Raw genomic sequence first — 22971 nt, 5'->3', positions numbered from 1 at the left:
TCTGTCCAGAAATCGTTTATCCTGACAGTGTGCTCCCCTTGTTAGGAAAAAATTAATATAAAATTCTTTATCGTAAGTAAAGGAATGAATTTTTTCTCACGTTACCGATCATGTTTCGTTTCAGTATCAAATGAAAGCGAGGAACAGATCTCGAAGTAGCTCCTCTCTAACCGCGCCGAGAATGCACCCGCCGCCATTAGTGTCAGCAGCGAGCGATCCTGCTCTAAATCTAAATAACAATGTTTTGCTCGCGCAGTTACTCACGAATAGTATGTATTTTACGAAACGTAATAATTGCACGGTTATAATTATGCTATTACATTACTCGTATCGGCGCTGATGCGCGATCATTGAGAAATCGTACATGGTATTATACCTTTTCTTGATGGTACAGAATATTATGAGAGCTTAAATATCGTTACTTAGACACATCTGGTGTATACACAATGAATAGTCCGGCTGATAATATAATGCCGACAATGAACCAAACAGCCACCACTATGAAACACATCTTACCCATGCTTCCACCTTCAGCTTCGCCTACGCAGGTGACGACCACACACCATATTACCACGCCGGTCACTGTTCAAACGATGCAAACATCTACGGTGCAAGCGCAACCGCAACTGCAACAACAGGTAACGCTTTACAAATTTTCTTTCGCCTTATAACCAGTTCATGATTCGATACTGAATCCCCTCTCGATCTCTGAAAAGTCATCGTTCAATTAAATTTGATCCGACTGCAGGATCGCATATTGCAAGCATTTGAACGTATCACTTTTCGAAGGGCATTCGCGAACACAGCCAGTTACATATGTTATATATGTATATTAAACATCTATATGCATTGAATTACATAACATTGATATCGACAATAATAAAACCACACCTTATGTAATCGATAATACTTTAACTGTCTGTTGCATATTAGGCAATGCAACAGTCTTCTTGCAGCCAACAAATGTTATTAAATACAACCACCCAAGCACACCAGCCACAAAATAGCCCCGGGTCGCCGAAAGATAGTTCCAACGCGCACAGCCCCCAGGCGTTGAGTCTCAGCCCTTTGCACAGTCCAATGAGTATAGGAAGCCCTTTGTCGCCTACTCGTGTCTACGTAAAGGGCGAGCCAGAACGGGGACAGTACAAGGAACAGAGAAGGGTCGGGCATATTCACGCGGAACAAAAGCGCAGATACAACATTAAGAACGGATTCGACATGCTGCATAGCTTGATACCGCAGCTCAGCCAGAATCCGAACCCGAAACTGAGCAAGGCTGCTATGCTGCAAAAAGGGGCGGATTATATCAGACAGCTGAGGGCGGAAAGGAATCAATTGAAGGAGGAAATGGATAGTTTAAGTCGTCAAATTGAGTACCTTAATAAGTCGATTAGGTAACAAGAGTCTCGCAAGGAACAAAATTTCTATTCCAATGGTTGGAAGGTTGTGCACTAATTTACAAATTGGATATTGTTGCAGTAACTTTCAATCTATGCTTCCTGCGACGGGTGCTCCGGTTTCTAGACAGAGAACTAGCAAAATGAAAGAGATGTTCGACGAGTACGTGCGCACGCGTACGCGAGAAAATTGGAAATTTTGGATTGTATCCTTTTTCTTTTTAAGAAGTTCTGACGAATTCGCGTTAACGTGTTTCGATTATTATAATTTATATTTCTTGACAAAATAATTAGTTCAGTATATTGCTTGAACCTCTGATGACTTCTTTTAATACATCGGTATCAACAGCGAGTATCGAGGATCTATACAGAAGTACAATATTATGGGTTGAGCAGCATTGCTCGCTCGTCGATCTCAGACCAGGTAAAACAAGAAATTTTAAATATGATTTGCTGTTAACATTATATTATTATCCCTTATATATTGTTTTTTTTTTATTTTTTATTTTTTTTTTTTTTTATTATTATTTTAGCCGTTCTGAACTCCCTAAGGAATTTGTGTACTGCCACTGATATTCTATCAGATCCTGGTCGTCTACCCGAAGAAGCACTCGCAGCAGTAAATCGCACGGAACGGCGACGATCAACTCAGTGACCAATTATGTTACGCAAATACGTCGTCAAACGGATTTGCATACACGTTTAAGATTTAGTCGCGTACGAGCAGGAAAAGAAACAGTTACCGTAGCTTAAGTCGTTCTAGGAGAAACTTACGTGAAAAGGAATTCTTAAACCGGTCTTTTTTTATAGTAGACTTTCAGATTTCCTTCCGCAACGATCGTGGTTGAGGATGGAAAACACTTAAGTGCAATTTTCCCCGTGTCCTTATCAAAATTGTGATCATAAGATTCGTAACAACATTAAAAAAGTGCGGGAAAATGTAAATGAATTTAATTGTGAACGATGTTTAATGAACTATTATATATGTATACAGACTGTTACAAATTGGAACACATTGAGATTTTAAAAACATTTTTTTTTCCTATAAGTTATCGCAATTATTCGTATTGAATGTTAACAAGCTGGAAGTACATTTATATTTATTACATAATTGTGTACATCACTTATTTACGTTCATTTGGCATTAAGGAATTATTTACGTTTACAAATTGCGGTAACGAAACTTTCGTGACATATGTTCGTTCTCTTCTCATTGAATTTTCTTGTAGTACTTGCCTACATGTTTACATAATATTTAAAAGGAAAAAAAGAAAACTATGTAGAGCAAACCATTCCATTCAATTTCTACTATGCTTATTTTGGACTAAATATGACATTCTTGGCAATGACTAAAATGTTAATATTTTACAAAATGTATGTTGCGTTAAAAAAAAATTAGTGTTTCTTGAAATTGTTCTATTTTTCATTAAGTAATGTTTTTTTTTTTTTACTTATAAGATGAAAACATTTGTAAAAATATATTGCGGACCCGAGGATATATTAATTGTCGGTATATTTTTATAATAATCAAAATATACGTAACTTTATGTTAAAAAATCTATCAGCTTTGAATATTCTTTTACCGAAATTGACACATAAAATAATTGTTTACGTCGCACAATGCGAACGATTGTTCAAAGTTTACTAATTCTACGTATCAAAATACCTAATCAAAACCGGTGCCATGAAATTATATTGTAATAAAAAACTAATGCCTTCTTGCTGTGAAAAATGCAGTTAAATTTTAACTAAATATTGTACAATATTTTCAATTATGACTTTGCCTTATATAATAAATTTATAACCGTTAATATTTGCATAGTAGTATAACTTTGGAATAATGAAAAACTTTATATTACAAAAAGTCAACTGCGTGAAGATAAAAAATGGGTTGCTCACAAATTAAAAGTATATTATATACAAATAATGTTATAAAATGTGAAATTTTTAATGCGAAATTTCATGTGATAATGTACAAATCATTTATAAAGGTTCAAATATTAGACCTTAAGATGTAAAAGACTTCTGTATATTGTAACAATGTTATTGCTTTTACATAATTGTATATAACAGAACGTTGTAAGCGGTGAACAATCTTCAGAAACAACTTAAACTACTTCCTGTAACAATTGTTAAAACAAAATTTACATTTTATAAATGCCTGTTCCATTAATGTTTACAATATGCAGATGTCTTTTACTTACAATTTTTCATTGTGTATGTTTAAGTGATAAATAATATAAACAAATCAACAAAGGGATGTTTTTTTTTGTACAATATGTATCATATAATCATATAAAAATTCATGTACTGTTATTCAGATGTTTACTTCCATAAAAAAAATTTAAATTTTATTCATTTCCTCTTGTACTCCTATATTAACCTGCCATGAGAACTTATTTATAAGACAGAAATATTACATGTTTGAGATTGTCTTATACAGACATCAAAGTGTCTATTGTCAATTTTGTTTTTTATACATTGCTTTTATAATGTTTCTTTACATCTATTGTTAAATACTTTATTAGTTAATAAATTACTAGTAATAATTTACATTGAACAACAATTGTATAAAAATATAGAAACAGTTACTCTTAGTTTTTCAATGAAGTTTCTAAGTTTAAGAACAATTCATAAATTATTTACTTATTAGAAAATAGCACAATTTATATTATTGGTGTAAAAGTTGAACACTTATCACAAACCAGAAATAGACACATATTTTTCTCTGAAAGTGGTAAGAAACCAGGTGACTCGTTACACTTTACAGAATGAGAATTTACACACTTATTTATTAGATTCCCCAAGTTTTTCAAACTGATATTGTTTAACATAAAGTTGCAAGAATTACAAATTATTTGATTTATGTTTTCTGTTAGATTAGATCTTTGACACATTGGACAAATAACTTCTTGAAATTCACTATCTGCTGTTAATGCTAGGAATTCTAATTCTTCTTGTGACATTCTTTCATACTCTTGCAAAATCCATTGTTCTGTAAGTGATAGATAGTAAAATTCTAAATATATGTAAAATACTACAGGTCTGTTAGACTTACCTTCTTCATCAAGAATTTCACTTTCAAGTTCTAGTGCTTCTTCCGGATTAAGAGGTTCATGAGAAAAAGGATTCACGTCTAGATCTAAATTTGTAGCAGCGATATCACTCAATTCATTTCGTACAATATCGTTCAACGTATCTTGTACATTTCTCGAGTTGATTTCTAAACCGAATCTACCTCTGTTAAACAATTGTCCCCGTTTCTCTCGCATTTTCTGCCGACACCTCTAAAATCGAATTTGAATATTAACATACTATATTGTCTCAACTAGTGTATTGCTACTAAATTTTCGATGTTTTTAAAATACGTAAAATGACAAGACAATTAACCTCTCTAAGAATCTCTTGCAACTTTGGTGACCCGTGTCTAATTTTATTCACCATGTCTCGATTTTTCAATTTCGTCGTCATTGTTGGACTTAATGTGATATTTTCCATATCTTGTGTAAACTCTATCATTTCAAAAATTGTTCAGAAAATTGAAAACGCAAGGTATCCGACTTGAATGACTTTAAACGAATCTGTAGTATGGAGTATCAGACAGAGATGCCAAATTGAGCACCGGTTGCACTACTCACACTATGCCAGATCACGCGTACGTGAACTCGTAGAGTTTCGGAAAGTCGACAAAGGCAAATTGATGCATGCTCTCTTTCTCGATTCCCCGAAGCTGCCCGAAGTAATTTCGGACCGCCTCGTGGGAGTCGAAAGAGAAAGGCTCACATTTGGCTTCTTGCTCTTATAATTATTTTGAGTTTAAAAAATCGTATTAATAATATACATATGTACGCTCATACATAGAAATAATAAAAAAAATTTCTTTTTTTTTCAATAATTAAAATATGATCAGGGGGTCTTAAAACGTGTATTTCCGTGAAATAAATTTTAGAAAATTTTTTTTCATTATGGGTACTTTGCTTATGTGCGCCTACATAGGTCGGCAAATAAAAATGCCTGGGCAGTCGAGAATCTCGGCTCGAGATTCCAAATCGTATGCCGATGACGGAAGGTCAGATTTCAGTTGTTCCAGAGCGAGAAGACATGTGAGTCTTTCTCTCTCGACTCCCACGAGGCGGTCCGAAATTACTTCGGGCAACTTCGAAGAATGGAGAAAGAGGGCATGCGTCAGTTGTTTGCCTTTGTCGACTTACCGAAACTCTACGAGCTCACGTACGTGTGATCTGGCATAGTGTGAATAGTGCACCCGATACTGAATTTGGCATCTTTGACGGAGAACGAGACGTGTCTCGATCTCGACCTGTTCAGTCCTGTCTGGAGTCTAGCATAATAAAAGATAGGTATTCTTCTATGTCAGTCAGATTCGGCCGCGAAAGTCCATAAGATGAAAGGTCTACTCGTATACCTCGTCTGTGATAGTATGTTAAAGGTAAACACGATGTAAAAATTGTATTAAATAACAATGAACAGAGTACAATTTAAACGACAATGATTTATCATTTATTGTAATACCCAATGAAGAAAGTGGAATACAGTTTTGTTGGCCAGGCGTTCTATTCAGATATCTGAAATCCTTTCCAGCTAAGGCTGATCAAGAAAATCATGAGTCAACGATATATAAAACAATCATTACGTTAGAGCGAGGTTGCATAATATAAAACAATGACTCTTGATTAGTTATTACAACATGTCATTTAAGTTATGCTAACAAAAATATAACTCTTATTACCAGTGATAATAATCGTTCATCCGTATAAGTAAAATATCTTTGCAGTCACGTCTACGAATAAATATATAATATATCTTAACATTTACGTCGTCGTATACATACATATATGTATAAGGTATTTCGCGGATAACTTTACCGGTTAGTCTGACATAATTTGAACTCTGGCGTTGATAAATAATCTTTTCGGTATCCATAGAAACGACTTTTAACATTTTTTACGTATTAAACTGAACGCTGTAAAAAGTGTTTGAGATCCGTGAATATATAATAAACGATACAAGTACTGCATATAGAACTCTTTCCTTTTTAATCTTGTAACAACGATCCGTCGACGATCCAACAAAGTTACGCGCTTCTCAAACACCCTATACATACATATACACAGTTATATACACGTATACGGACACATTCTGATAGACGTATGTATATGTATATACCTACACAGTATATCATGTACCTGTATACAGAACTACGCTCGTGCCACTTTACAACGATACAAACAGTCAGTATTTCGGTTAATATTAATAAATCTGCTTCACGTACCGCATCACAACGCGTATACAACGCCGAGTAATAATACATGATTTATCTTTTCATACGCCAGAACTAGATCGATGGCAGATCTTCGACCGACTACAATATTATTTAAACAGTCAAGGAACAATGATGGTACAACAATGATTTAATTAATTGTTAATCTAATTTCGTCTGCTATCGGAACACTCAGCTCAGAAAAGAAAAGAAGAAATGATCCATCGTCTACGGCGACACGAGGTTCAAAGAATCAAGTTGCATCGTTTCTTAAACGCGTTTCTTTTTAGACATCGTTGCAACGAACGGTTTACACGATCGAATCGGCTGAGCTTTTACTATCGCGTCGAGCAACTATCTCGTCAGTAATTAGTCATAACAATAAGCGACGCAATGATTTTAATTGTTACCAATTACAAAATTAGATACATTTCCTCGATCGATATGTGGACGATAAATTGTTCATCTAATTGGAAAATGTTTAAGCGCACAATTGTCGACAAAACGCATCGATAACTAACGTCAACACCCTTCGTCGCGGAGCTATCCGTTTGTTCACGCGAGAATAGCTACAGTTATTATCATCTGGACAGCAAACCCGTCGACGAAGATCGTGGCTAACTAATAAATTATATTCTAACCATTATCCATGAACATTGCAGCGACTTATGTACACCTTGTTCGTATTTACATTTGTCGGGCACGACACACGGAACTATGCGATTAGAGGGAAGTGTCTTTGTACCAACGATTATCGGGAAACGCCCTGTCGTATCCACGAAACTGCTCAAATAGACAACATACAAAACGGTGTTATACTTTTGCAAATAATCTAATCCTCCGTTCATTTTAGAAATCGATACGGACAGCACATTGAAAATAACATAGCACCGAAGGAACTTGGGCGCGACATTATGCATTTGCAACATCCGATGGATCTTGGCGATCGATCGGACCACTAACAGGACTTACGCGCTAATTATCGCTAACAGTTAATGTCACGGTTAATATCGGTTTCGCCTCGATAACAACGAATAGATTCAGGTAACAATTTCAACGAATATTTGCCCGCGTCTTACAAACTACAAACAGAGCGGTGCGACTACGGTAAAAGATGATTGTACATACACGTTTTGTTTATTTTTTTTTTTCTTTTTCTTTTTTTGCAGATCGCGAAACCGATCGAGGGACTACGCGGGAACGAAACTCTAAAAAATCCGGTGCTCTTCTAGGGAAACGTGCTTCCTTTTATTCGTCATTCACAGTAGGAACTAGACACTTTATCCTCCGACTATTTTATCAAAAATTTTGATCATATTCGATCACTTTGCGAAGGACGCCGACACCGCGTCCGTTTATCTCTGAAACGCTTACAGAGAGTGTTCGGTGAGGCCCAGGATCGCGCGAGCGTCGAAAATACGCGTCACGACGCTCGCGAGACGCTGGTCCAAGTCGTTAGAAAAAAAGGTCTGGTCACGCCGGTAGAAAAGTTTTGATCGCGCGGATTATCGCCGGAAGAGGAAGGTCCTCGTACGTTCGATCCGTTGTTCGATCGGAGAGATCCTTCTCGGAGGGTGGCGGAGGGGTAGGGTCTGTATGATTTCGCGATTCGTATGTACACGTGAACCGTCACGAACGACGACCACGGCGTTTAACTTTACAGGTATACACAGAGAGGATACAAAAGTGGAGTAACAAAGTAGAATCGTCTTCTTTAGATCGTTGAGCACGCGTCGGTCGAAACGTACGAGGATCTCTCTTTGGTTGGACGCGCGTTAAGAGCTATATCCGAGCTATCCTCGCGATAGAACGTTATCGTTCAGTGCCGGGACTCGAAGAACGACCGGCAGCGAGCGAATCGTCAGAGTTTCTCCGGTGCCGTGGTTCTTCTGGCTGGTCCAGTCTGCGACGAAATCGAAGGACCGACGCTCGTTGATCTCTCCAAAGGCAACAGCATCCTGCTTGGAATCGGTTGCGTCATTGCCCGCTTGACCAGCCTGAAAGAGCTATCGTTCGTCGGTGTTAGTAAATTATTGTCGAATAAACTCCGTGCGTTTCAAAATTTTATATACTTGTGCATGTATAACGTACTGCTAGTCAATATGGGTCTGTCGTCTACTACGTTGCTCAGAATAATTAGACCGTGCTTGCCACTAAAAGACTACAAACCAAACTTTTGATCTTCAAGTTTTTAAATATTCATAATTGTTCTGAGCAGCGTGTTTCCTTAAGCACCCTCAAAAGTTAAAGATACGATCAAATTGTTAAAAAACTGGCAAACAGGATAAGCGTTAAACGAGTCTGATTTACTATCGGCTGCAGGGTTATCATGAATCATGCCTGAAGAATTAAGTTATTGTTGCTTATTGACGTGTAGATGTTTCTCCGCAAAACCGCGCTAGGAAATTGAATCGGTCGTTCAAGTTCCCAGCGTTAGATAGAATCAAATGTCCGGTTAACGTTCTTCTTATCGAGCGAAATCCATTGCGTAGTGGTCCCTGCTTCGTCTTGCTAACTCTAAATCGACAATCGTCCCCGATTACTTTTCATTAAACATAATTAGATTCGACTAAAATCTACGAGTCTAAATCTAAGACGTGTATCTTCCAACGAAGGATCTCTCGAACGTTATTTAAATATGTTGTAGCACAATCGTGACAAGTAATATACCGCATCGATCAACGAGACGTGCGTAGATCGCCGAACGTGGAAGCAGATGAGGACATGGATTAACAGCATAGAAGAACTAGCGGCGTGTTTGGATGTTAATACTGAAAGCGTGATAGAAATATAACATCTCCGTGAGTAAAGAAGCACGAATGAATGATCGAATGACGATGAAGGCTGTCTCGTCTGGAATGACAGCGATGCAGAGTGGATTATTCGTACATTCCTTGAATGAGTAAACAAACGTATGTGTATGAGCACACCTTCCATTGTGGAAGGATTTGTTTCGTACGTAGTTAACAATTTCCTTCAATGGAGCCTCTACAATGGAAGTTGCTTTAGTAGAGAGAATGGGTACAATGAAACACGAAATAAGAAAAAGTCCCTTCAGCTGGATCTAATTCAAAATACAAGCTGACTGGCTCCAAATACAGTTCTGCCTCGTTTCTTACATCAGTATACGTTAGGGATACTTGCGACGGACTCGTCCCAATCATTGTTTGCGTTTAGTCAAGTACCGATTTGATTGTAAAAAGAGAGGCAATACCGTGTGTAAAGAGTGGCTCGAGTCGCTGTAGGATCTGCATATCCGCTCCGTCTGCAGGGTTTTGATACATAGCTAGAAAGGATACTTAAATATCGTGTCAGAAGCATATTGAAAGACAGTTGTAGAACGCGTGAATTAGTGAAAATAGCTGTCGATTCGACGGTACACCGTTATGTCCGTGTATCGTAGTGTTTTTGTAACGGCATTCACAAGTATAATCGTGCATCGTGTCAGAGCTTCTGTTGTATTAAATGTTCAGTCGTGCTGTTAGTCTCTTGTACAAGCAGATATCTCAGCCCGATCTACCACCGAATCGAAACGCAAAGAATAATTTAAATTGAAAAAGAAGACGCTCGATTATGACGCAATTGTGCTCGTATAAAAATTTTTGTGAACTCCTATTTAGTGAAAGATGATTCGATCGTCGGTGGTGGATCCAGCTTAATGTTTTCTGTAACACAAACATTCCACCTAACAGATTTCAAGCGGTAAGGGGCTCTGGTTTACCTTGGTCGTTAAAGAGTGAGATCAGACCATTTCTGGAGGTAACGAAAAAACTGTTTAGTCTCTGTACATCTAGACACTCATATGTTGATTAACCATAAATACTGGACATATGTATGGCTGACAGATAAAACATTAAGTTTGAGCGTAGAATTGGCGGCGGCTTTTACCGAGAGCATGATATCGACTACGCTGCGTGACTAGACATATCTTCATAACAGGTACCTGTAAGGAAGAAACTTATAAGCTTTAAACATTGTTCAAACTCTTTATCTAACAGCTAAAGAGAATGAAAAATACGTATTAGATAAATAGAAAAATTAATTGTCGTTAAGGTCGCTCCTAACATTGGAAAATGAAAGGTTACGCCGATCCAACGTGAAACGTTAAGGGCATATGCACGCCTACGGTTACGATAATAAACAGAACTGATCAAAATGCTATCTTTCTATCCGTAAACGCAGCGTCTCATTCTAACGCAAAAAGCGAAAGAAGAAAAAGGGAAGATGAGAATGATGTGTACCAACATGGATGACAGTACTGTACATAGATTATGGTGGTGTGTACTAGATGCAACTACAGAAATATTTCCCAATCGAAATTGGACGTAGTCGCGATCCAACTGCTGCTTATTACTGTATACAGCGGACGTCACGTAAGGATGATTTCTATACCCGAACATACGATATAGACTAAAGTAGCGTTTCTCAAACTCGAATCAAATTTGAGAAACACCGAACCAGAGTATCGAAGACATTCGCTGGTCTATATCGTTTGTTTTCTTATGGATTATACCATGCCAAGACTACTTAGATTATTCGTGGTTTAAGTACCTTGTTCTCGTAGTCTAGGATTGTTTTTATAGAGAAATCTCTCGACATACACGGGTTTTAGTTAACATTGATTCGGCCGCGATTCGAATACGAAGATCGCACCATCATCGATTACCTCTGAAATAACTACTTTCGCATTGAAATTTTCATACTGACATCACAGTATGTCCAGCTATAAAAATACAGCGTTATCTATGTACAGACAATAGAGTTTTTGATTAATCTCCGAAATGCCTTACACACGGCCAGCGTGTCCTCTTTCTAGGAGACAACACTTATCGCACACGCATGACACCTCCAGCGTTCTGCGGCGACCGAAACATCTGAACGTCGAGGATAGCAAGGATCGAATGAATCATTACCTTAAAAATTCCCACATCACGGCAACGTGTAAGCTGATAAGACACAATATCCACATTGATTGTATTCAGGGACTAGATAGCTTACCTTCTCCGCCGTAGAGAAGCATTTAGTCCGGGTAAACCAAACTGACCTCTCGGGATCACCATGCGCGCATTACCCTGAGCAGGTCTCGAACCACCGTGCGCCTGTAGCATGGTTAAATGAGCGGCATAACCATCGTGAAGAATCGTCGCCAGAGTGTGGTGCTTCTTTGGCACTTTTCCGATGATGAAAATTTGATTTGGCCTAAGATTAATTGCAGTGTAAACGCTAATATCTTTGCTACTGCCGTACGCGTGATGAATTATTACACCGTGTTCCTGAGAAGAAAAAAAATAATTATTAAGAGAATGTAAAAATTGGCGTGTAACACGGCACGAAGATTAATTATTTTTACCTGAACGAGTTTGTTTAAATACGCAGCTTTGTGACCAAGAGGGTCCGTCGAAAGACCGTCCGCAAAGGACACGAGTCCATGCGGAAAGTTATGTTGAGACAGCCAGGAAACAACTTTCTGCTGCTGCATGTCAGGCCTCGCGGTAATATAAATAATTAAATAGCCCAGTTCTTGCCAGTGCCTTGATGGAACACACTCAGATCAGTAGATGAAAAGAAAATTTGTATTCGAATATCACAGCTTCGAATGTACCTGACAACGTCAACAGCTCCTGCCCTAACTTTTGGATCCTTCCCACTAACAGACATGCTTGCCGTAAACGAACCGTCTATACTAAATACCACACATTCTGTTTTAGGTGGAATCACAGCCAAGAAAAAGTCTACGGATGTATGATCGCCCCTGAAAAACGATGGTTCAATTTTAAACACATCTTGGCGATACTTTATTTTCGTGTGCAGATCAATCGTATTACCTAACAATCATTTTAACTGGATAAAGTCCATAGCTTAACGCTTTGTCATCAGGTATTTTATACGTTATTCTACCATTTTTATCAGTTACTTCGGTCGATAAGTACGTCCATTCTCCTGCAGGATCATCCTTCATAATGTGTACGTCCACCTTCTCGCCTGTGAAAACAGATTATGTAAAGTATGTTTCATAAATGTTTTGCATGAAATTATATTCAACGCACCTGTTAAAGCGATAACGTCGATCGGACTGTACATAAATCTAGCAACCAACACTTGAGGTGCTCCTTCTCTAACAATTACATCATTCGCTCTATGATTGGCAGCAACATTCTGAAAATGAAAATTCATATTGGTGTAATCGAACAGACGCCTGTTCGAGTATCTCGATATGAAATTTTGTTTACTTCGATTTACCTTTAACTTAACAGAAGTGCGTTTCTTATTCCACTTTTCTCTAGGTTGACCTGGACGGAAGGAAGTTAATTCTTTCTCTTCGTTAGTAAGTATCGGTGAGTCGAATCTCCCTAATTGTCGTACAATGAATGCAATCACGTCGGAAGATTCCCAGTAACTAGCATGAAAAAGATGCGGCAAAGCGTTCGTAGGAAAATTCGCTAAACCTTCTGGACAGTAGAGAGCATAGTCCAATCTCTTTGTACCCCACCATTTTTGCGTTACTGTAAGTAGTCGCAAAGTAATATTAATGTTTCAAACACTACCGTTAAGTATCATAATTTACTTCTCACTTACAATTAGATACTACTTGTAAAGGAACATTTTCAATCATACCGGACATGGTACTGTGAATCGATATATCGGACAGTCGCCTCACGTGAGACATCGATACATTTGGAATGTTTAGATTATCGGTAAATAGTTGTGGGTTTGTCTGAATTGCTTCCACTAAAAATAATACATCGTTCGATCGATAATTTCTCACCAGTAATTTCATTCTAACGATTTTCAGACGATACGTACACAAATGAAACGGTTGGCCATTCCCGAGTGGATACTTTTGGTACCGAGCCACGTTAACGGGTGGAAGGAGAGAAAATTTCGCTGAGATCAGTGGCTCTAGCCTAGCAGCTACGGGATCCGTAGGATGGAATAAGTTGTACACCTGATTTACAAACGGCCTTTTTATATTACTATTCTTATCGCCGCCCAAAGAAATTTTTCTATACGCCAGAACTAAAGCAAGCGGACTGCCGAACATAAAAAACTCTCCTACATCGAAGTCCAATTTACACAGCTGTTGGCTATCGCTAAACAAAAGAAGAATGTGTTTAGTATCTTTTAACGGCAGTATCTCTGATAAACCTCTAATAAACCTCTCACCTCGAGCCGGATGATTTTCTCCTAGGAGACGGTGCAGCCAAATGTTTACCGTCTTCATTGTTCTCGACGCCTTGGTTGGTTAAAATATTGTTTTCGTTATTATGCCTAGAATGGGATGATCTACACAAAGCGTCAAACGTTAAAATCGCTCCCACCGAGTCTCCGACGAAGCAAATCTGCCCTGTGAAACCACGGCCTTCTTCGCTTTTAATAAACTCGTGGTAAACTTGATTAGCTCCAGCTATGACTCGCGAGACAGCATCTTGATATTCAGGAGTGGAACTAGCGAACAATGGTATCGCACCAATTGGGATAGTGTCGTGCGTCACTTGAGGGGCATCCGTAGAAGAAGGTGACACGTCAAAACTATATGGACTTAGACTAAAAGAGAAACCATCGGATTCCCATGAAGAAACGCTACATACAAGTTATTTAAAAGGTCGTTTCTTTGGTTTTCAGCTTTACCTGGACAAGATACCCAGACCTTCTGTACAGATAGAGGGACAGGAAACATATTTAATGGCGACGTGTCCAACCATACTGGGATAGTGTTGTCTCATGACCGACTCGAAGGCTCCTTTGAACGTTGTAATGTCCGATTTCTTCGCGGTCAAGTCAACGTTGGCGTCTGAAATATTCAAATAATTGTGAGACCGATCGAACAATCTTTAAAATTTACATTACTTACCTAAAACGCTTCCAGCATGCATCACGATAAGAAGCACGGTAGTTTTGCAAGGATGATGGGTCGGTGAATGTTGAGGCGAAGCTGGACACGAGACGTCGATGCTGGCCGATGTCGAGATCTGCAATCTTTTACTGCTACGTTCACAAGCCATTCGTTGGAGGTAGGAAGGCGAGAATATTGTGTCGTCTGCAAGTAAGGTGTTAAAATCACTCGTAACATTAGTTAAAGATTTAATATCTGGTTCACTGGTCATTGTTTACCTTCTTTGTTCGTAGTGCTGGTCGGAGTGAACGTATTGTCCTCCTCTTCTGCTAGAAGATCCAAAGAACTCCATTTAGCTAATGAAGAGTTATCTCCGAAGCCCTCTGTGTAATCAGAAATTTTAACATTGCTTATGCATCGTGCCTTTTTGTACAATTGTGACACGTGTTAAGAGAGGAATTAGAAGAACACGAATCGGGATGCTTCCCCTCTCAGATTAGAATAGACGTCACAAGAAGCAGGAAACGGTAACGCAAGGAGACTGACAGCGTTATGCTGCATTAAATTCAAGTATCGACTCTAGATAAGGTCTGCTGTTTTTGGAGTCTGCGTAGCCATGCTGAGCTGTTTTTAGAAGTTCCATGCTCAATGTTATGTATAATTTCCATAGATATGTACATATCGTCGTGCAACAAGTTTCTTTTTGTGTATATTGCAAAGGCATGGATGCAATCATGCAATGTTTCGAGACTTATGTAAACAATACTAACACTAGTGTCAATGTTGATCTTTAAATCCTTGGAATATATCTTCCAACGGATGCTTTAAAATGTTTGTAATTCTAAAAATTCATCTACGTGTCCTACCTTCGCGTATAATAGGTATAACGAACCCAGCTGCAGTGTGGAATGCGACATAAAAAAAAAGAAACAGAGAGGGTACACATAAAACAAATAGAAAACGTTAACACCTGCTCATGCTGTATATTTCTACTCGCACGATGCGAATTTCCGAACGAACCGCGGTTTCTATATTTGCCTTCGTAAATTTACTTTTCTAATTTGTTTGTTTAGAAGCTCGGCGTAAAAGAGAAAGCCGGCGGTGTCCAAGAAAATCGCCGATGCGTTTGCTTGATTATACAATTCCATAAGCCAAATGTATTACTTTTTAGAACCTTGGAAGGAATTACCGTCATGCTGTGCAAGATGAACTGGCGTTTTACCTTGACAATCGAAGAACTCGTCCTCGCTACCCGACTCGGATTCCCTGACGATGCTTTCCATCCGCCAGTTCGCTATCTGCATGTCGAAACTCTTGTTCGAACAGGGCGAATGCACCGACGTTTTGTTCTTCTTCCATCCTTTCTTGGCGTCTTTATCCTCGGTGAGGGCATTCCTGGTACAGTGAATAAACCAGTGAATAAAACGCAACTCGAACCGGGTTCGTGAAAAGCGAAAAAGATTCCTGATTTTACATCCTATTTTACCTGAGTTCAGGTACTTCGGTCGGTGAGTCTTCGGGGCTGACCTCGCCTTCGGAGCTACCTGTCGTGTTCGTCGTTGGTATGTCGGACGATTTTCGGACGCTTTGCGGACTCTGCAGGTCCTCGTTCTTCTCTATGCTTCCCAGGGTGGCGGCTAAAGTCATGGCGACGTCCGAGTCCTGAGGAGACGCGTTGGACGTGGACATATCTTGGTTATCCTCGGTGGCCTCTTCGCCGCCCTCGACGGCTCCCATCCTTCGCTGCAGCGCCAGCTGAGTTTGACGTTCGATTTCTCGGATGTCCTCCATCGTCAGGCCGATCCACTCATCCTGCCAGGCCCAAGCTTGCGTGTGCGCGCGTAACATGGTTTTCCGCAGAGCTGAAATTTAAAAGGAGGCTCAGCTGTACCGAGAAACGAGTAAACAAAATGTGCTTACGTATAATACTGACCCGTGTCGTGTATGAACTTTTCTAATTTTGTTTGCAGGCCCCAATAACGGAATTCTACGCGACATAGCTTGTAGGCGCACATCAACGACTTCCCGGCCGGCGTTGGCTGTTGCTTGCCCTAAACAACAGTGACTCACTGTATCTTTATCGATTACCACTTGTTAATAGCAGTTGGAAATCGTCGATGAATTTGGAAGGGGGTCTACTAGAGTGGTTCTTGGGTACATACAACTTGATATGTTTTTTACGAATTTTCTTGGTCTCTGGAATGGTTCCAATACATACAGAAATAATCTTTACAATATGAGATTCATTGCATAATGGAAAACGTGTCTGACAGGCCTTGAACGTTTGCATGCGATGCTTTATTTGATAAAATTTTAAAGCCAAGCTCATATTGTATGCATTATAAAGTAGGGACCACGCCACTGTTTATGTATTCATGCGTTGAGAAATAAACTTCTCTATAAGTTACAGGATCATATTAGTGTCAAACTCGAAATTGACGTTAAAGTTAGACCATTAGGGTAGCTAAACGATATTGCGAGGGTAAGCTCACGGTGGCCTCGAGCGTCCAGTTGATTTTAATCCAATTACATCTAAGGAGAAATTGTTTAAATTGCGGAAGAGTCATACTTTTACGTCAGCCCAGTAATCTTCCAGCCATGATTCGGAGAGCGGTCCTCTGCCACTTTTCTGGGATACGTATAACTTTGGGTCCTCCTCTTTCACATAGTCGCCCATGTGCTGGTCCTTGACAATGTCGATTACGTCTGAAATTTAATTACGTAACCGATAAAGGTCCACGATATTTAATGTCATTGTATTTTAGGTACAGGAATAAGCAGTGGAATCCTACCAACGATCCTGTTCCTTAGATCGCTACCGCTGAGCTTGAACACATTCTCCTGGTAGCCATTGTCAGGAAAATAGTACGTTTCTATCTCGATAGAGAATTTTTCGATGAAGGGAGAGGTGTAACGTGTCTTCGTGTAAGGATAAGAGTTCCATGCTTCTTCTTTGGCTATCAACGCAGATCTCGGTAACAAACTCTTGAACCATTCCGGAAGATGACGGCCCACGTGGTAAACCTTGTGTGTGTACTGTCCATTTCCACCTGGTCCGTTGCTGTAAGGTTCGTTTACTATGATCTCTACACCGCTGCCTGCTCCTTGGCTCTCTACGCGAGATTTTTTCTGCAAACGATTACACGACGTTGCGATAAACTATACTTTAAAAGCGGAGTAGACACGCTACTGTCTGGAGATCACCGGAATCAAGCATGTCAAACAATTGAAAACGGTGTAAAACTGCTAATCTGTTTACAAAAATGAGTTTAACATGCCTGAGTCAAGTTATCGACGAGATCTAAATCGATGCTGATAGCCATTAAGAACGATGGTTTAATAATTGTTCTATAATGACAGTTTGAAATCGTATCAGATACTGTGTGGTCTTAGACACAGCAACGTGGTCATTAACGCGCTTTTAATTGCCCGTTTGCTTGATCGTTGGGCGATTCATTAAACGTTAAGACTCAAGACATTCGATGTATTTAGTCGGTGGTTCAATGTGTTGAACGAAGACTCGATTAACTATTTATCGCTAAACGCATTGAACAAACGCCAGTTAATAGAATCTTTCGCATCTACCAATCAAAGTAATTAGACGATCACTTACACAAATGACTTTATCCTCGAGCAAGGTATCCAATACATTAAGAGCTTCGACATGCCACGTTAGTTAGGCAATTACTGCAATTGGATGCAATGTGGTGACCCATGATATTTACCAAAAACTGACCTCTTTTTACGTTGCACTCATCAGCGTCCTATTCATTGAAACCGTTTTAAACGAAGCTTACAATTTGCTTTTTCAATTTGCAAAGAAACGAACGGAATAAAACTTGGTCTTAATGCATTGGAATAAAACAAGAAACAAAGATCGTTTGCCTCTATTGAATTCAATGGAATCGATACTTCTCTATAGCAGAGCGTTTCAATACATATTTTTTAATCTTTATTGCTTTCTAATCCCCACGTGGACATTAATCTGAACGCTGAACGTGTTAAGTACACACGGTCCAGCTTCCCGTTAATGGTACTCGATCCAATCTACCGAAACATGATCCTCTAATTGCTGATGAACGGTTGTGCGACGATCGTACAATTTCTGAGACATTTACCGCAATCATATAAAGCTGAGCAATTCTGTATTCCTCCACGGTGAGAGGCAACGGTATTCGATACTCTTTTATCAACATTTTTGCTGATCTTATTTATCTTCTACCCGCTCTCGTGAAAGACACTCGTCGATCGAAGATTGCCGTCTCTTCTTTGTCGTTCAACTTCATGGTAACGCAGACGCGATCCTTTAAGAAAAAAAGAAATAACAAAACCCATTAGGGCGCACAAAGAACGTTAGAAAGAACGCTACATTATCAAGATTTCCCTGAGGACGGTGATCGATGTTACTCGAATTACCGTTCGAGCGATCCGATCAACTTTCGTCTCGAATGTCGCGCGTTATCAGCCCCGGTTGGCGCGTATTGTTGCCTAGAAACGATTCGTGGAGGTTTCTATCTACATACGTGTTCGTTTTATCAGATATTCGATTAAAAAGTGCGCAGCACGAAAGCTCGTGGCTATCTGTAGGTGCATTCTTGTGCATTAGAAATAGAGACCTCCCCGTGGATCGACTGACTGATTTTCCCAGTCTATAATTGAAGCACGTCAAATGCTGAATCGTTGCGATTCTACCGCACGTTTCCACGCAAATCCTCGCTCGGGGTCGGCCACGGACAGTTCAGTAGGCATTAATAACGATGTTACAATCGATTTCAGTAATGTCATTAATATTAGCAAATTGCATTTTCCGAATACCGCGATGGGATCACCAAGAAGCACGTTAAATTGGTCTAATATAGAAATTGTTGTTGATCTTTAAAGTAGATTATTTAAAGATTACGGACTCAAAAACTTTTTTTCCGTTAACAACCTTGTACCTAGTGCATTAAATGCATATTAAATGATGAAAAATAATAATAGTTTTCTTCGAACGCGTAGTAATTAGTTTCATTCCAGGTATATTGGCTCGTCTAAAATACATTAGTGCTAAACAGTCACGCAGATATTGGATTTCGCACGAAGCTGTAAGCAATTCATGAACTACAAATACTAATGGAGCGGCCTCACGAAACGGGAATACGGATTCCTCGGAGCTGCAAAAGACCAATAAACAAAATGTTACGTAAGACGCTTATTTATACCCACCTGAACTACGTCGATCATAAAATCTTACGCGAAATTGCTGCCCTTCGGCGAGAAAGTTATAATTGCGATCTGTTATTTCTAAAAACTTTATCAAATATTGTTGTACGATTTTATTCGCATACGCTGCTTGAATAAAATTTATCCCACCTCTGATGATAAAGATTATAACTCAAAATTACTCTGATTTACAGCTCAAATATCCAAACACGCTTGCGATAGAACAGAGACTGCTGTCAACAAACACAACTAAGTATATGCTTATTTCTAATCGCAGAATCGGCGCAAAATTTGTGTCGTGCGTTACGATCGAGAAAAAAAAGAATTGAAACGTAATTTCTATTCGAATTTTAAAAACGTTCGTCTTTTTGCAGCACTGAAAAACAGTTACAATCCACGATAGTCCGTCGCAACGCTTGAACCACTGTTCACGATTGGGCCACAACCTGTCAGATCGGACCAATCGTTTTCGTCGAGCTCAGCTGACAGGTCTCCGACGGTTTGACACCGGCTCGATGTCTACTAAGATCTTAATAATCGTCGAGGCACGCGAAACCGCGGACCGACGCCGCATCGACGTACTTACGAGCAAGGGGTTTCCTTAACCTTGAGCATCACGGAAATAGGGCAGATTGGTGGTCGGTGCAACGAGGCGATCGCTCGTCCTGCTTCCTCTCACTGGTGCACCGTGCTTTTCGCGCCACACCTTCGTACGGACAAATCGCGGGAAGACCGGCAAGCGTCCGAGTCGATAAAGGACGCGAAACGAATGATTATCGAGGCATCTGCCCGTACTTATCACGAATGACGTTGCTCGATTAGGTTTTCCGTAAAAACGTATCGTGCATGAAGCGTGTCGTCGCTCCGCTCGAGTAGCAGACACTCGCGCGTGACTTTTTCACGCGTACTTTGCACAGTCACATCGTTCGAATTCCAGGCAAGAGTCCCCGACACGCATGGTACACGAGATTACGAAATATCACTTGTTTCTTTTTTTTTTCTTTTGCCAGGCGGGGCAGAGAACTTGGCAAAGAACGAACGAGACGAAGAAAGCTGAAACAATGTTGCGCGTTCCTGTCAAACGTGTTTGATAAGGCAACGCACAGGAAAGCAGGCGTTGGAACATTCGTCGAAAGAAAGGGTTAACGCGACACAAAGATGTCACGACGTTACGTCGGCAACGCGCGGCCACCGACTGACGGGCCAGAGGCCGCTCCGATTGGCGGGCCCGTTGGCACGCGCGACTTCTCGAATCCACGAAATCGAGCTGGACCAATCGGAGCGCCCCCTGCCGCCCCCGCGGCCCAGCGATCCGGACACAGTGCCGTCAAACACGGGCGCCTCCTTTGGGTCTCCTCAGAGCACCCTTAATTCCTTACTTACGTCGAGCTTCGATATTCAATTTGCTACTTTAATCCATAGAAATTTACGTAACCGAGAAATTAACGCAAAGGTAAATTTCCAGGTACTAGAGAAATTCACGCGTTGAAATGCTGTTTGCATGGACGTTAAAACACGAATGTTTACGAGAGTGGTTGTTACGGGTTTCGGGGGAAGATGCAGATGGCAGTTAGCGCCGACAGGGAGACCGGGGATGTAACGAGGTGAATTTCAAGCGATTGCTCGAGATTCTTAATTACGAATGATTTGCAATGCAAATTGCTGAAGCCGTCACTGGCTGGACAGCCGCCGTTAGCCGCCTCCGTCGCCTCCCTGGCCTATTGATCGATCCCCGAGCGAGCAAGAAAACGCGAGACCAGATGCGCCATAACACCAGCGAACTCCCGCGGAGGCGAGACTCGACGCACGTTCGCCGTCTGAGATGCACGCGTCTATCGGCCGGTCGAAGGATCGTTTCGGGAGCGGCTATGCGGTTCCCACACCCGCGTTTTACGTTATTAAAATGATGAACGTTGTATCCTACCCACGGACGGGAAGCGTGCCACTTGCCGAGGCGAGGATCTTTCTTTTTTTTTTTTCTTTTTTTCTTTTTATCCTCTGAATAGTTAAACGCGAAAGCCGCTCGTCATTCACGCGAACAAGGGAGAGAGGATGAACGCGGACGAGGCTTGTTTATTCTCGCGCGTCAACTCTTTCAAACGCCCTTCCGAGAATTACTTTTTTTTATAGAGTAAAGAAAGAAGGCGGTTTAGGGTCGAGGGAAATTGCTAGTAATCGGCGCAGGGAAGTAAAAATAACGTCGCGCGAACCTTATTTTAATTCTTTCGTTCTGTGTAACTTTGCGACGCCGCGCGGTGGCACAATTGCATGCCAAATGCGAAAAAGATGTACACTGTAGTTTAAAACTTAGAGTAACTTCCGTACCTTGGAGTTTGTATTAACGGGAAAACTCGTTTCAAGAGAATCGATTAAAGTTTCAAGCGATATTCTTTGATCGTATAATCTTCTTTTTTAAAGTGGAAACTTTTTAAAATCTCCGTACGATGTTCTTTTGAAAAGGCTTCAACTATTACCAGATTTCCAACGATTCAACGTTTCACAATTTCCAAATCCTTGTGAATGGTATATTCTATCGTCACAATTTGCATACATATTTATGAGAAGCAAAAAAAGCACAGCATATTATAATAATAATACGTCGTGTCTGGTATCGAGTTAGACAAGGTACAATGACTAACGAAGTAACTCAAACAAGATAACCGGTATAACATAGTCACAGCTACGCTGCTAAGTAGGTGACCTCAACCTCAAATAAAAGAACAAATCATGATTGCAGGATAACGAATAGCAAGCAGAAAATGTAGAACGACATCGAGGAATGAAAAATGAGCTAAGAAACGATTAATGATACGGTTCGGGAACAAAGTACAAAGTTCAGAAGCAGCCACGAAACCGACAACGAAGTAGTAGCATTATTATGGAAGATAAAATGCATTTATCGAGGCTGAATGTTCGTAACAGGGCATGCGTGCAATTATACAAAGTGTTTCTGAAAGTTACGCCCCTGAAATTTGTACCGCGTTAACTGGAAGGTTCGTTCGAACGCGTCGCTGGCAAAATTGACCTTTGACATTAGCGGAGAGAAATCCGTCTGATGAGAAATCTCTCTCTCTCGCTCTCTCGCTCTCTCTCTCTCTCTCTCTCTCTTTCTCTCTCTCTCTCTCTCTCTCTCTCTCTGTCTCTCATGGTCTCTCGATACTACTTGTCGTGGAAATCAACAATGTTACATACAGAGACGGGCCGAGTTCGGTCTATTTACGGCAGATGAAAGGAAGAATAAAATTCGCCTATCAAAA

At 40.1% G+C, this 22971-nt stretch overlaps 3 protein-coding genes across 19 annotated transcripts in view; 1 reads left to right on the top strand and 2 right to left on the bottom strand.

Moving 5' to 3' along the window:
• The window catches only part of LOC122400921 (MLX-interacting protein), a 29498-nt gene extending 25596 nt beyond the window's left edge, over positions 1-3902 (top strand). For 6 of the 9 annotated variants that reach the window (XM_043402683.1, XM_043402690.1, XM_043402687.1 and 3 more), the window contains 6 exons: positions 125-269; positions 427-638; positions 934-1397; positions 1483-1606; positions 1695-1824; positions 1934-3900. In XM_043402683.1, the coding sequence (XP_043258618.1) occupies positions 125-269; positions 427-638; positions 934-1397; positions 1483-1606; positions 1695-1824; positions 1934-2055 (1197 nt within the window). In that variant the 3' untranslated portion in view covers positions 2056-3900. Of the gene's footprint in view, positions 1-124; positions 270-426; positions 639-933; positions 1398-1482; positions 1607-1694; positions 1825-1933 lie in introns of all 9 variants that reach the window. The other 3 variants (XM_043402685.1, XM_043402686.1, XM_043402684.1) reach the window with 3 other exon arrangements.
• A 164-nt stretch (positions 3903-4066) lies between these two features.
• Positions 4067-4990, bottom strand: LOC122400922 (RPA-interacting protein-like). Its single transcript, XM_043402693.1, has 3 exons — positions 4791-4990; positions 4459-4687; positions 4067-4395 (listed from the first exon to the last, which is right to left on the bottom strand). The coding sequence occupies exons 1-3, from the start codon at positions 4917-4919 to the stop codon at positions 4067-4069; spliced, it is 687 nt and encodes a 228-aa protein (XP_043258628.1). The 5' UTR covers positions 4920-4990.
• A 2950-nt stretch (positions 4991-7940) lies between these two features.
• Positions 7941-21447, bottom strand: LOC122400841 (protein retinal degeneration B). Of its 9 annotated transcripts, none has more exons than XM_043402525.1 (21): positions 20301-21447; positions 18631-18816; positions 17305-17641; positions 17082-17218; positions 16446-16563; positions 15999-16374; positions 15702-15907; positions 15379-15408; positions 14791-14838; positions 14531-14716; positions 14308-14470; positions 13843-14223; positions 13483-13769; positions 13294-13407; positions 12919-13181; positions 12726-12834; positions 12504-12660; positions 12281-12430; positions 12029-12209; positions 11677-11951; positions 7941-8684 (listed from the first exon to the last, which is right to left on the bottom strand). In XM_043402525.1, the coding sequence occupies exons 2-21, from the start codon at positions 18706-18708 to the stop codon at positions 8540-8542; spliced, it is 3741 nt and encodes a 1246-aa protein (XP_043258460.1). In that variant the 5' UTR covers positions 18709-18816; positions 20301-21447; the 3' UTR covers positions 7941-8539. The 9 variants fall into 9 exon arrangements, 8 of the variants coding, with proteins under 8 accessions (XP_043258460.1, XP_043258457.1, XP_043258459.1 ...); XM_043402522.1 differs by having other exon boundaries at positions 13255-13407; positions 20301-21446; XM_043402524.1 differs by having other exon boundaries at positions 13255-13407; positions 15735-15907; positions 20301-21446.
• Between the last annotated feature and the right edge of the window lie 1524 nt (positions 21448-22971).

Source organism: Colletes gigas, unplaced genomic scaffold (genome assembly GCF_013123115.1).
Source record: "Colletes gigas isolate AHSC1104 unplaced genomic scaffold, ASM1312311v1 Colletes_gigas_Sc00020, whole genome shotgun sequence".
NCBI classification, from domain to species: Eukaryota; Metazoa; Arthropoda; class Insecta; order Hymenoptera; family Colletidae; genus Colletes; species Colletes gigas.
This window is presented reverse-complemented; position numbering and strand designations above follow the sequence as displayed.